General features: G+C 32.0%; 1 protein-coding gene across 6 annotated transcripts in view; it reads right to left on the bottom strand.

The window, feature by feature from the left end:
• Positions 1-54: 54 nt before the first annotated feature.
• The window catches only part of Uchl5 (ubiquitin C-terminal hydrolase L5), a 35,060-nt gene continuing 19,543 nt past the window's right edge, over positions 55-15,571 (bottom strand). For 4 of the 6 annotated variants that reach the window (XM_063239849.1, XM_063239851.1, XM_063239854.1 and 1 more), the window contains 8 exons: positions 14,704-14,829; positions 14,559-14,620; positions 14,349-14,479; positions 12,478-12,541; positions 9,454-9,556; positions 8,563-8,676; positions 5,953-6,051; positions 55-2,203 (listed from right to left, as the gene is read on the bottom strand). In XM_063239849.1, coding sequence (XP_063095919.1) covers positions 2,159-2,203; positions 5,953-6,051; positions 8,563-8,676; positions 9,454-9,556; positions 12,478-12,541; positions 14,349-14,479; positions 14,559-14,620; positions 14,704-14,829 — 744 coding nt within the window. In that variant the 3' untranslated portion in view covers positions 55-2,158. The remainder of the gene's footprint in view (positions 2,204-5,952; positions 6,052-8,562; positions 8,677-9,453; positions 9,557-12,477; positions 12,542-14,348; positions 14,480-14,558; positions 14,621-14,703; positions 14,830-15,571) is intronic. The other 2 variants (XM_063239850.1, XM_063239852.1) reach the window with 1 other exon arrangement.

Here is a 15,571-nt window from a genome sequence, read left to right as displayed (position 1 = left end):
TCATGAGCTTCATAATTCAGCCTCAAACGAGCAATACAACAGGACCAAGACAAGGACAAGTCATACTTCTTTATTCACAAGCAGAAATAACCATGAAGTGTCACAATGCATTTGTAATGATTAAAGAAGCAGACAAAATAAATCATTCTTCAACTATAGAAATTCCTATCAAGGAACCTTATCGGAGTTAGACAAGAAAAAACTTTTACAACTATCAACCTAGTTTTATAAAGCTACTTTACAAATGTCATTTGATATGATACTAGTTACTCCTGTTAACAGTATCTTTCCATGATGAGTTTTTAATTTTGATTGACTTTAATTCTGAACCTCTTAAAAGACACTGCTTTCTGTGATTTAAGAAACCTTTGGCTACCCACATATCACAAAGATATGCACCCATGTTTTCTACAAGAAAAAAAACCCATTATACTTTTTAGCTATTACATTTAGGTGTATGATCCAACTCAAATTCATTTTGGTGAGGTAGTGGGGTCATGGTTGATTTTTCCCAATATAGATATTCAGCTACTTTATTCTGGCCCCACTTGTTGAAAAGATTTTCCTTCCCTGTTGGACTGCTTTGTCACTTTTGTTAAAAATCAAGTGATCAGAAAAATATAAACTTTTTAGGTACTCTCTTCTATTCCACTGTTTTATTTGATTACCAGATACTACTTTCTACAATAATCTCTTATTGCTTTAAGCCTCAGTAAAATGGTAGAAATAAAGGAGATCAAAATGAGCTAAGGTATTTTTGAAAATTGTATGACAGCTTTGCAACACTCCATAATTATTATTATATGAAGACCAAAACATGTTGATCCACAAAAAACTGAAAAACTACATATATTTCTTTGTTACCTTTAACTGAAATTATATACGAAAAATATTTCATTAATTTTTCTTCACAATTTCCTCCCAGGTTTTCTCTCATTGGTTCTAAATCATTTAATAAAACCACAATTAGTAAGCTTTTAAAACAATTCTTAAAAAGTCATGTGTTAAAGCTGAAAGGTGAGTACACATCCTACTTAATGAAATAAATTACATTAAATTTATTTTACAATAAATAATAGGTGTTAAAAAGGCCATGTATTGACTTTAAAAATGTGCTTGGTAAAGAAAAAAAGTACACTAGTTCATTTATAAAAAGAAGCTTTATAAAATTTCCTTTGAAGTTTAACTTAGAAAAGAAGCTTAAAAACAAGAATATAGTACAATATTAATTTATAAAATGAAAATCAGAGCAACTCGCAAAAGGGACAAAAATATAATCTGTTATGAGCAAATTGTACATGACTCTTAAAAATTGTGGGCTCCACTAATTTTGTTCAAATTAGCATAAAAGGTTCACTACTACCACTGTCATTCTTTTTTTAAAGCAGATAAACTAAATTGTCAAACCTGTAATTTTCAATAAAGACAGTTTAGCAGCATGAATAAAGGTTGCCAAATGGAGTAACACCAAAACTCTGTAAGATTCACAATTTGTTCTTAACCTGAAATTTTCCTTTGAAGTATAATATCTACACTTTTTTAGATACAATTAACTCCAAAGAAGAAAGTTTGCTAAAATAAAATTGGGATATTCATTACCTCTTCTATTGGCATCAGTAAAAATCACTAGAAATTATACTTTCATTCTTTTTAAATGATCTGCACGAAAATCAAATAATTAGTATGATAAATTCACCTGTAAGAGCTTCAAAACATATCAAAGACAGAAATACTGATTTTCCATTAATGATAGTAAACAGAAGATCCGACTTTAAGAGTTGACATTTATAAACTGGAAGCAAAAAATTAAAAAAATCAATTAGAATAACAGGTAGAGAATATCATTTGTGCATTTCCAAGGTTCAAGACCATAGTTATATATCCAGAGTAACAACAAGAATTCTCAGCTCCAATATCAAATAATAAAATTTGGGCAAGCACTCTTAATATCACTTTTATTGAATATGCACTACATGCACATGATGCAGGTGGGGAAAAAATTTATGGATCCATGCATTACAGACAAGATAGACTGGTACTTTTGCCAAACGTGCACTGACTGAGTCAATTAGGACACTGCCCAAAGTCCCTTAAACTTAATGGTTTCCATGAGAATAAGTTTAGATGAGAGCTGTGTACATATCCCAAAGCATCCTCTTCATTTGGTTTCCTGAGCTTTTTTTGCATTCTGTTTTTCTTTTGCCTAAAAAGTAAAAACAGTATATTACAAAATCTTCAAATACAGTTAAAAGATTTTTCCTTTTATAGTGTACCAGTGATATTAAATATTAATGTGTCAGACAATTCTATAACCACAGATACTAACACAAAAATTATTATGAATAACTATTTTCAACCTTTTTTTTTTTTTTTTTTTTTTGTGGTTCAGTTTTTTGCGACAGGGTCTCTACTATATATTTCAGGATGGCCCTGAATTTACTATGTAGTCCAAGCTGGCCTGGAAGTTATAGCAACCTTTCTGCCTCCACCTTTAGAGTGCTGGGACTATAAGCATGCACCACCATATGCACTGAATCATAGTATCTTAAATTTTGTGGACAAAACTCAAGATTGTAACGTGACTTTGGAAACCTGGCAACTTTATCCACAATTTGACATTTTACATGTTATAGGTAGTTGTTTAAAACTTGGGATAGATTATGATTCAGAATTATACATACAGGTTAAGAGAAAATTTTCAAAAGAATTATAAGAATCTTTGAAAAAGAAGTTTCACAAGTAGCATCTTAATCTAGCTCATTTTATTTTACATTTCAAGAAACAGATGAGGTATATGCAACAATGTTTCATAATTGGTTTTAGGTTTCTTCTTAATTTTTTGAATACATATAATCTTTATATAAAAACAAATTTGTGAATTAAGATTTTAACCTAGTTATAATAGTCATATGCTTAAGACAGAATCAAAGTCTTTACCTTTTGTTACTATTGTATAAAAGAAAAGATTTTAGCTCAAATACTTTTATGCTACAAGTTGTAGACAACTGCCTTGGTTATTAAAAATATCTAATTTTGGACAAGCTTGGTATTCAGCACTACTGTCCACAGGAGTAATGTCTTTATTATCCCTCCTACCTCTTTAATAATGTGTTCTATTTTCTTTTTTTTTTAAAGAAAAACATCCGATTAATAATTCTTTTCTGACCACTGAAGATTTTTCTTACAAGTATTACAAGTAGTCACTAATTCCATGCAGCTTTTTATTGAATATCATTATAAAATCTAACCTTAATTCATCCTACCCATGTTTTGACTTACATTTTTAAAATTTGTATTAGCAGAAAAGTGATATACTTCAATGTCATTTTCTTTTCAAAATAGGAAATTTTTACCCTATTATTTCAAGAATAGAACAATCCAAACTGCATTTTTCCTAAGCTGACAAGTTGACAAATTATACAATTACTTTCAATCACAGTTTTAAAGTTATGTGAATATGAAATTTTAAGCAACCATAAAGTTATTTAGGAGTTACTCTGTATTTACCCAAGATCTTTAGTATGATTTTAGTCCAGCACTAATTAATTAGAATACTATTCAGTACAGCACTATTTTTCTCTGTTGCTTTCATTACTTTTCTCTGTTACTTTTATTTTATTACTTTTCCAAACTCTATCACGAACTGGTTATGATACCACATTTTGTACTAGTTAGGTATATACCCTTAACAAAGTGCCAGGAATACAGTTGCTGGGTAAACGATTGACGAATATTGCTAACACAGTAGTATTAACAGTTTCCAGAAACAGGCAAACTACTACAAGGTCAAAAATCCATTTCCTCAAAACTACAAAGGCAAACACATACACTAAAATACTGTTATCTACTATTTAGTTAATCATGCACTGCCACCTTGTGTCCAAAATAAGATGAACCAAATTATGGTTCTAAAGCAAAACTGAAAATCCTTTCTCTCTGGGGATATGCGATCATGAAACAAAAAACAAAAAACAAAACTTCCCCTAATTTGTGTTAAAAAATTGTATTTAAAGATCAACTCTGAGATAAAATTGATATTTAAAATTCATCTATGCCCTGATTGACATGTTTTGAAATTTTATTTTTCTTTTTGAAACAAAATGGATTTGAAAAACATAAAATGAATTCATCTGAGTCCTTAATAAAATTTATGTAAAATTAAATTGTGATATATATCACATAACTTAGTACATTATATGTTATCATTTTATTTATTGGGAGGGGCGTTGTTACACAGTTAAGGCTCACTATGTAGCCCAGGCTAGTCTCCAACTTACAGTGATCTTCCTGCTTTAGCCTCCCAACTACCAAAATTACAGGCATGCACCACCATGCCCACCTTGTTTAATTTTTTTAACAGAGAAATACTGCATACTGTTGACACAAAAACACTAGGTGTAGGTAATCTGTTCACTAAGCAATTTTGAAAACCCATAGGACACTACTGTTAATCTAAAACTTAAAAATCAGTTTCAAATCTTGGAATACCCTAGAGACATGAATACAAAAGCCTATGTGACAGAGGCAGGGATATGGCCCAGTGGCACAGTGCCTGCCGGCAAGCACAAGATCCTGAGTTTGATTCTTAGTACCAAAAAAAAGAAAAAGAAAAAGAAAAACCAACCAACCAACCAACCAAACAAACAAAAAAACCCTATGTGGAAGAGATTAGCAATTTTCTACAATAATTTTTGCATTTAATGTGAAAAGGTCACATATTTCAGGTAATAAAGTAAATAAAAAAATCTATTACTTGAAATTTGTAATAGGAAACAGCTGAGATGAAATGTAACTTTTTTTGTAAACTTTTCATTAATAAAAATAACATCTACCATGTACTCTGGTCTCTAAACTAATGATTCAAAATTTTATTTGTCTAGTACTGTCTTTCAATGTGTTTCTCAAAACCCAGTACACAGATCAGTTGCATTAGAATCACTTGGGGTAACATTATATTAAAAGATTCCTTCCCCTATTATCAAAATATATCTGGGGAGGGGCCAAGTAACACATATTTTAGAGTATTCAGCTATGGTCATTTTCAAAAATGCTGATTTACACTATAAACTATAAAACAATTTTATCTGCATTTCATTTTTTCCACTAACATTAATATCAGAAATCATCCTTACTTTATGTTCATTACATCTCAGAGGAAGAAACATATTAGGAATAAGAAAACCACTGGGCGTAGTGGTGGAAACCACTAATCCCAGCATTTGGGAGGCTGAGGCAAGAGGATCACCACGAGTTCAAAGCCAGCAAGGGCTATATAAGTATGTTTAGGCCAGGCTGTGTTACACAGTAAAACCCATCTCAAAAAACAAACAAAGGAATAAAAAAATCTATTTATAGGGTGGGGACTTAGCTCAGTGGCGTAAGTGCCTACCTGGCAAGTGCGAGGTCCTGAGTTTGATTGCTGGTACAAAAAAAAACCATTTCTTAGTCCAGACTACTTTTTCCTCCTTCCAAATTTTTTGCCCAATTAGGGAGTACAAAATCTTTTTGGGGGAGTCGGGGCTGAAACAAGCTCTTGCAATAACCCCAGAAAGGGCTTAACTCACTGTATACTCCAGCACGGCCTTAAACTGGTGGCAATCCTCTTGAGTGCTGGGATTATAAGAGTGTGCCACTTTACCTGGCTTTATTTCCATTATTAACATTAAAAATTTGTTTTGGTTCAAAGAAAGGATAGTGTTTTAAATTTCAGTTTAATATTTAATAACCTGAATTCTAGACACTAATAATGCTATAAGGTTAAATCACTGGGGCAACTATATTTTTATTATACAGTATCAGGATTAAATGGCTCCAGAGAATGTAACATTAGGCAAAAGAAAAAAAACCCAACTATAAAAAGCTTCAAGAAATTTTATCTCTACTCATGCCAAAACTAAATGTTTCATGTTTTTGAAGAAGCTAAACTTAAATACTCACCAATACGACACTTACCTTTTCTACAAGTGGTATCAACTGCTGGTGTTCTGCTAAAGTCTTTAACAATTCCATAATGAAAGGCAAATAATTATGCTTCCTTCTGATATTTTCAATCTGAAATAAACACATTATATTATACTACATTTCTACTAGTTTTCTGATATTTTATTTTGTATCCAATTAAAAATAGGAATGACATAAAATCTTCCATTCTCATAAGAAAAAAATATTAGAAATAATGAGATTCTATTCCCATTGAGAATAAAGACTAATACCATAGACTATGTGGCAAGTTTCTTGTGCACAGCTCTAGTACACTCAGCAAAATCTTTTAAAAATCCAATCTAAGATTGTTTATGAAAATATAAATTATAAAAGCAAACCTAAGAAGTTCTACATGGTAAATTAACACTCTTGTTACTATTCCTATGCAAATAATCAAACAAAGCATAGAGAAACCAGCTTTATTTTGTGGAGGGAGATGCTAGGGAAGAAAAAAAAAACTGCTTGTAGTAGAATACTGCATTGTTTAGGAAATACTCTACCCCTCCCTCCACACACACTCGCCTCAGCACACGCGCGCCCCATGCACTATTTTTTCTTTCTTTTTTTTTGTGCCAGGAATCAAACTCATAACCCTGAGCTTACAAGGCAAGCGCTTAAGCCACTGAGCTAAATCCCCAGCCTCTGCCCAAATTTTTTATGTGATTCTAGCATTTCATTAATGATGGCAATGAACAAGTCTCCTATCTGGTCACGATTCAATTGACTGCTCTTTTTCAATAGCTTTTATGTTTTTAAAATTCATTTCAATATTATTTTTACTTCACAAAAATTTTAGCTTCTCTGAGGTGCCTTTTGGACTACCTGTGACATCTTTGTAGGTTCCTATAGTTAATCCTATTAAATTTCAACAGGTATTCATTTTCTGTTAGTATAAGAATTAGAATTATTTCAGCTTTTTTTTTCTTTTTTGTCTTTTTCGTTTTTATCGGTACCGGGGATCAAACTCATGACTGCCTGCTTGCAAGGCAGGCGCTTATGCTGCTGAGCTATATCCCCAGCCCCTTATTTCAGCTTTTTAAAACAAAGCATTACCAAATAATACAGCAGAAAAAGTCTAAAAACTTAATTTTTGTTTTATTTTGGTAGATATTAAAAATTAATTATATAAAAACCCTGCAAAAGAATATTAATAATGAGTTTGGCTTTTATGTGAAGTGGAAAATAATGGTTAATACTACCATCACTCACTTTCCTGTCCCCATAAGCTTGGCCTTCCCTTTGTTTAGCCTTGAAGATTTTGGAACCGCCTGCTCCTGCTACTTCCACCTGAAGAAATCTATTAGTTCAGTGTCCATTTATTTTATTTTAACAGTCATTTGTTGGCTGTTTAACGTGATGCAACGGACTATACTGCCACTGGTGGGCAACAAAAAGAAAAGGACAATTCCTGTCTTCAACTAAGCTTCAAATGAAAGGGGTCCTCTTACATGACGTACGACAACCTAAATTACATATTTAAAGTCACATTAATGCAAAGTTGCCTCCTCTTTTAAATCTCAAAAAGCTTAAACAGACTAGAAGTGAAGGAGAGTGCCACTATTAAAGAGAACCTTACTTTTATAATTTTATATTTGACTTTGAATTATATCTGATAAAATTACGAATTTTTTAAAAGCCTAAAAATGTGAAAGCAAAATCAAGAGAAAAAATATTAAGTGAAATTTAAAACATTGTGATTTAATCAAAAGTTTAAAACGGGATGTTAAAGAACAAAACAAACTTTAAAAACTTTTCAATTGTTATCATTACTGCTACTATTATTATTCTGAGCCTTCTAATACAAACACATACCACACATATATATCATAGAACAAAAAAATAAGCTAAAAGTTGGTAGGAACCGAATTTTTCAGCTTTAAAAGATGAAATGCAAATTCTTAACTTCAAGTATAAAACTCATCTAAACTGTGATTATTAATATGAATTCTTCTTTTATTTTCATTTCAAAAATAAGGCAACAAAGAAAGCTCTATTTTTTCCTTTGGGAAGGTCTAAAAATGATCAGTCAGTAGCACTGAACGGCCTCAGCAACCAGGTAACGGATTTTAAATAACATTTGCTACTGTGAAAACTAAAGACTTTTTCAAAAATGGTTAACTCCAAGTCTGAAGTAAAGCATGCACCAAATAAGTTTGAAACATCATGTCATACTAGGAAGCAACGAAGCTATATAAAGCTAAAAGTGTTCTGTCATAAAGACTTAGTAAACACCCTAACGTGGTTCTCAATGGCCAAAGATAGGTTAACTGAGCATAGTTAAGAATAATAATGGCAGTGAACTAAAGTATCAAACTGCTAAAAAAAAATTCTGGGCTGGAGACATAGTCTCAGGGTAAAGTACACGACTAACACGGGCAAGGAGCTGGGTTCAATCTCCAGCACACCAAAAAATAAAATAGAAATCATACTACTTATATTTGTAGGGTACCGGAAAATCAACACATTATCCTGAAAATTGGTAAATGACAGGAAGCAAAGAAACCAAGTATTCAACATACTTTCATCTCAAAATAGCCTGCTTTTTATTAAAATATTAAAGGAACGTTTTTTAAAACATACCTTGTATCTTTTTAATTTTTGTACTTCTTCTTCAATAAGCATCTGATTTTTGGCAACTTCTGACTGAATAGCACTTAACATATTATTACCCTGATCTGTATCCATGGGTTCCTCCTTAGAAGAAAGAAAAAGAAATAACACACACTAATGATTGAAGTTTATGTCCAAAATACTTTTAAATGATTAACATAATACAACTCTTTTCAAATTTCTACTTGTAATGTTGGTGACAGAATATCAGCCTAAAAACAACATTAAAAAATAAAACTTGAATGATACCTTCTATAGTTCTGTTTCTATAATAACATGTTTGAATTTTTACCTAAAAAAAATCTGTATTGTAATACTGTGCTGCTATAATATTCTAAGCTATACGATATATTTGTTTTCATATACTTTGAAGAAAATGTGACCAAAAAATAACATTTTGTTTACTACTAATTCTCTTTCCTAGTCATATTTATTACCGAAAGATAATCATAAAGACAAGGAGACTGTGTGTGAACCTAAATGTATAAAATTAAATCACTGAGAAATATATTCTAACTTGATTAATTATATATTAAAAATTATAATAAACAGTTCACTACTGGTACTTACTGTGCATTTATGATTTGTTAGTCATGGTTTTAAGTGTCTCATTTAATGCTCATAACAACCATCAAGGTAAACACTATTAAGTATTACCTCATGCTGCTTGAAGAAACAGAAATCCACTAAATAGTAAAAACAAGAACTAAAGCCAGGCAGCCTAAATCTGGCATATACAGTATTTATTTAACTTCTACTCAAGACACTTAATCAAATCTATATTTTAAAAAAGAGGAAGAAAAATAAACTTTCCCTGAGAATAACTAGACTAAAAATTTATTTTAAAATATGATCACAAACCTCTGCAAGCTGTCTTTGTAACTCTGCTATCTTCTGTTCATATATCATTTTTCTGTCAGACACAATGGCCATTAAGTTAAATCGAATTTCACCTTCACTGTACCTAGAAAAAAAATTATAAAATTTATAATGTAATAGAGAATTTTAACCATTACTATTAAGATATCCACTGAGATTACCCCCTGATTCTTTGAAGTAAACAAAAAAATCGATATTTTTAAAAGCATTTTTATAGGAAAGAAAGAAAATAACTATCGCAAAAACAAAAAGGAAACAAAAAACCCTGGTTCTATAGTTTTAAGTACTATTTAGAAGGCTAAGGCAGGAGGATTACACAGCTGTAGGCCAAACTGAACCATACACCAGTAGCCAAACACATCTCAAAAGAAAAAAAAATTATCAGTATTTTTAATTGTCAGTTCCATGTAAACCACCTGAAATACTAAATTTGAAATAACGTTTTCAATTTTCCTAGCTTAAGACATAAAAAGAATTAAAGTTATAATCTATTTTTGGTATATTAATTATATTGCCAATAGGGCTGGAGACTTAGTTCAGTAGCACAAGCACCTGCCTGGCAAGTGTAAGGTCAGGATTTCAAAGCCTGGTACCACAAACAAACAAACAAAAAAACCCTGCCAATTTGGTGATAACTAGTCCTTAGTATATAATGGAAACAGTACTCATGATGTAATTTCTATTTTTAATTAATAGATTTAAAATTTCTTACATATAAACATGTAAAATATTTACATAATAGTATATAAACAGAAGTTTTGATTTTTCACTACTTGATACCAGTAAAATATCTTATAGCATAAACTGATTTATGGTAGGAACTGACATTTAAAAAGCGATTCACATCATGTAAATGGTATTTATTCCTCACATCAAGTACAGCTAAAAATTCCAGACAAAATGTATTATAGGGAGGGAGGAACAGAGGGGAAGAGAGAATATAAATGAATGAATACAAATAGAATTTTAAAGATAGAGAAGGCAGACGAGCTAGAGAACTCAGAACTCAGGATCCAAGAACTGCATGACGATGAATTCCTTGAGTTCTTTTTCTACCACATAAATCCCAGAGTTAAAGCTGAAGACAGCAACCCAGACATGTCAACAAACAAAACAAAAAAGTAACAACAAAAGTCCTCTCTCTTTAGAGAAACAGGACAGGGGCAGCCTGGAAAGACAGAAAAATTTCAGACAATAATTACTTTACTGTGGTCAAACAAAACAGAAAAATCTGTGATCCTGCAGCAAAGAATGAAGCAGAGAATCCAGATTTCTAATCTCACTGTGCCTTAATGAAGCAATTACGTTACTATGAAAAAAAAAAGCTGAATAATGAGGTGGGACTTTCATCTCTGCGAGGTAGCGAAAACAAGACATTTGCAATAAACAAGACATTTGCGGTATCAGAGACACTGAGTGGAGACCAAAACTGTCACTAGTGACAAAGTCCCCAAGCCTCACTTAAAAATCAGTAGAGAACATGTAGAGAGCAGTACGAAGGCAGGCCCATCTCACCTAGCCAGAGTGGTACCAGTGGAAACTCTACTGGAAGCCAGAAATCCCTTCACTATCCAGCAATAACAGGAATACCTTCCTCCTTAAGTGTCAATAGAAGTCAAACAGGAAACCTGGGTTTCAACTTCTACCTGGCAGTAATGAGGTGGCACTCCCAAATTACTCTGCTAAGAGTGGTTATTAAAAGCAGTTAAAACAGAACATTTAAATATTTAGTACCAGGCCTGGTGGCATACATCTGTAAACCCAGCACTCGGGAGGCTGAGGCAGGAGGATTCCTATGGGTTGAGGCCAGTCTGGACTATATAAGCAAGTTCAAGGATAGTCTGCATGACAGACTATCATGTTTTGGTCAGTAAATACCCATTATATTTAAAAATCATGTCTCAGCCCAAATTTAAAAAAAAACACACTTGATTATGAGGTGGCACACAGAAGAATTATCTGACAGAGATCTCAAAAAGTCACTATGAAAATAACTCAATGAGCAATTATTGACAGTAAAAACAATCAAAAGTCAATCTTGGCAAAGAAACAGGAGTTAAGAGAACAATCCAAAATGAAACTTTGCAACTGATATATACAATAACCAAAATAAAAGAACTCAGTGGATAATCTCAACAACCTAATGGAAGGGAGAGAGGAAAGAATCAGTGAACTGGAAGACAGAAACCCAATCTGAAAAAAGAAAATTATGGACTGAAAAAAAATGAATAGCACCTCAGGAACTGTGGAACTAAACAAAACATCTAACATTCAAGTCGTTGGAAAACAAGAAAGGAAGGAGAAAGAGGGTGAGGTTGAAAAGCATTCCAGGACAGAATGGCTGAAAACCTCCCAGATTTGACAAAACATAAACCAAAAGATCTAAGTTAAACAAACCCCAAGCAAGAAAAACCCAGGGGAAATTCACACTAGGACACATCAGAGTGAAACTTCTAAAAATTAAAGATGAAGAAAAAAATCTTGAAAGCGTACAAAAGAACCACCGTATCTAAGGAGCAATGGCAGTGTATGTAACATCAGAAATCAGAGGGCAAAAATGTCAATATCTAGGCAGTGACATTATATGATAGTCTTGTAAGACAACAAAAAATACACATAACCTCTGTAAATAATTCTTACAACTGAATATGAATATATAACTATTTTACAGTAAATATTAATATTTTAAAAATCCTCAAAAACAAAACCAAACTAAAAAAATTCATAAAAATATATGGCAGTAGAAAATATCTTACTTAATGGAGAACAGTATATCTAATTTCTCTACAACTAGTATATCATATTCCTACAGAAAATGTAGTTATTTTTCAGAAACATGTTTACTGAACATAATGTATTTAATCTAATGAAAAAGTAGATTTTTGACACAAACTGTTAAAATAATACCAACAACAACAAAACAATCAAGCTAAAAAACACCACCACCAACAACAAAACACTTAAAAACCACAATATTTATGCCAATGAATTTGGCCAAATATTTACTTTTGTATCCTTTTTTCTATGACTGGTCTTACTGCACTAATCCAGTCATCTTGATTGCACGCACCTAGAAAGAAATTTTACAGGTTAAAACAAAAATAAGAGAAATCAATACTAACATTCTCTCAAAAATATGATCTAAAATACTCCTTTTTATAAATTAATAAATTCAGGACAATATGAATCCTTCTAGAATAATTAGGTTACACTTCAATTCTTGGTAATAGAATTATCATAATCTGTATTATATTACCATATCACTTAGTAAATATTTAAAGTAATAAATTAGAAAGTTATCTCACTTAAACTCATAATCCTTGAGATAAGGATAACTACTTTCATTTCACAGGTGATAAAATTGAAGGCTCAGAAAACCAGCCTACATGCTAATTCAATCCTTATTTACTCAATATTTTGTCTGACTTCCCACAACTGTAATTATAAAATAAAAAACTTAAATCCACTCATAATGCAAGATCAAGTTTACTCAAATGTCTGAATCGTCTTTTCATGTTGTTTTAACATAGTCACCAAGTGTATAACAGAACTAGCTAGAGCTGGGGATTTAACTCAGTGGCATAAGCAACTGCCTAGCAAGTGCAAGGTCGTGAGTTCAATCACCCAGTACCAAAAAAGAAAAAACTAGCTAGTGTGTTCTTTTTCCTCTTTAAGATTGATAATTCAAGTGAATAAACAGCTGACCAGAGAGAAGTCAACAGAGAACATGTAACTACCTTATCAACTACCAAACTATGGAAAAGCAGTTTTTACAGAATTGGAAAAATATTATACTAACTTTTAAATAATAAATATGGAAAGTTAAGTATTTTTGAGTATAGAGACAGCATATAAAGCTATATTAGATAAACTATTAGTCCCATACATGGGGTAGAAGTAAAAAGTCCAAACAAAATTAAACATTACGTTTTTCTGGTATGCAGTGTGCTAGGGAACAAACATGGGACTTCACATATGGTAGGAAGCACTCTACCACTGAACTATTCCCCAGCTCTAAATATTTTTTTTAATGTATAAAAGGATACACTTTATGAACTGCATATAATATTATATTCAAAAATTTTGTTGGACTTCAATCTAACTTAAAAAAATATATATAATGAGGTGAAAATAAGAAGTTAAAAAAATTCTTTTGTGGGAAGGAGGGGTGGAGCTCTGTGTTAAGGCCCCTTTCAATCCCAACCCTGAAAAGCAGGTGTTTTGTGAACTTATTATTTTGGTAGTATTTCAAAACTGCAGATTGGATCCTGAACCTGAATAACTACTATTTTTGTTCAAGATGAGTAGGATATGAAAAAATTTACCTCTTAAATAAAGAACAGCATATTAATGCACATCTAAAAAGAAAATTATTTAGTAAATAGGAAACAATAAATTAATGTAATTCTGAACAGTTCTAACTGAAAACACTTGCTATTAGGCTGGGGATTTAGCTCAGCGGCACAGGTACTTGCCTGTCATGTATGAGGTTGTGAATTCGAACCCTGGTACCAGAAAATAAATAATACATAAAAAGTAAATAAACTTGCTTTCCCTATCATTGGGTTAAAAATGATAAAAATATCTTTTCAAGTTCACTAAGTATTGTTTTTTAAAGTTAACTAGAAAATAAAATGTAAATCCCATAATCTATGTTAAAAAAGTATTTTCTCAGGAAAAAAGACGGTAAATATTAAACTGAACTGTAGTAGACAACATGTTCTTTCTAAATGTTAATTTTATTAAAAAATCTATGACTTTCATATTATACTACCTCACAATAACTTTTAGCTTTAAATTTTAAACAACCTGTGTATATAAAACAAACTTTTTTTACCTCGTTAAATGATAAATATCAGAAACAGGAACCAGATTACCTAAATCAATCGGTCCTTCTCTTAATCCATCCAATTCATATAGCCTTCCATTAACAGGAACATAGCTGACAAAGTGAAAAGCATCTTCTTCTTTGGCTGATGTCTTTGCATCAAATTCAAACATCTGTTGCCTAGAGTAGAGAAAAAAAGCCCAGTAAGACAAAGAAGCAAAAAAAGAAACAGAAGTTACTTAACATAAAGCCTGTTTACCTGGCAAAACTGTTGTGCACTTGTCGAATCACATCTGAATTACTCAGTGCCAAACCTTTCATCTGAAATAATTTAAAAAGTAGTGTATTAAAATAAGAACCATCACAAATAGGTCACTCAGGATTAGGAAATAGAGTATACTTACGGCTGCATCAAAACTCTGTGAAAATTCTTTAAACTCAGACAATGTCTCTCCTAAATGGACATCCTGATGCGTACAGTTCAATAGCACACTTACAATGGCTTGAGTAGCACAAGCATTATTAATCACCTACAAAATATAAGAGTGAAGATATGACTATTAATCACAGTATGTCAACTTGAATGCATTACAAGGTGCCTAGCAGGTTAGTAAAGCAGTGCTGGGTATGTCTGCAGTACGAGACAAGTACTCCTGCAAACTGAAGGAAAAAGACATACCCCAGACGTGGGAGGCACCAACCAATAGACCTGTCACCTGGGTGGAATAAAAAAGGGAAAGGAAGTGTTCTGTTTTCAACGAGATCCAGGTGTCGTAATTCCCTTTGGATACTGGTCTCCAGTTTCTTCAGCCTTGTTACACGTGACTCATACCAGTGATCCTCAGTGAGCTGCCAGGCCTTCAACCTAAATCCTCAACCCCTTTGTGAGATTTTCACCTTCTTTCAGCCACTGGATCTCACAGCTCTTCAGCATGGAGACAGCCATCAGGACTCTCAGCCTCTGATCCCATAGGCCTACCTAGTAAATCCCCTTGCCTCATCACACATATATTTTCTATCAATTGTGTTACTGAAAGAACTCTAACACAGAAGATATTGTCAATTTTTTTAAAAAAAATGTTTAAGTGGTAACGATGACATCCAAAATATAATCATTTTCAAATTTTACTTCATGGAGTTTTATTAGACATATAATAAACATGTTTAATTTCTACTCTAGTCTATTTTCAAGAATTTGGTGGAATTCTGGCATTGACATTCTATGAAATCAAAGAATCTAAATAAATTCATAACAGTGAAAACCAATTAAGT

Source organism: Cavia porcellus, unplaced genomic scaffold (genome assembly GCF_034190915.1).
Source record: "Cavia porcellus strain 051 isolate PalLab524CR breed Dunkin Hartley unplaced genomic scaffold, mCavPor4.1 scaffold_29, whole genome shotgun sequence".
In the NCBI taxonomy this organism is placed as follows: Eukaryota; Metazoa; Chordata; class Mammalia; order Rodentia; family Caviidae; genus Cavia; species Cavia porcellus.
This window is presented reverse-complemented; position numbering and strand designations above follow the sequence as displayed.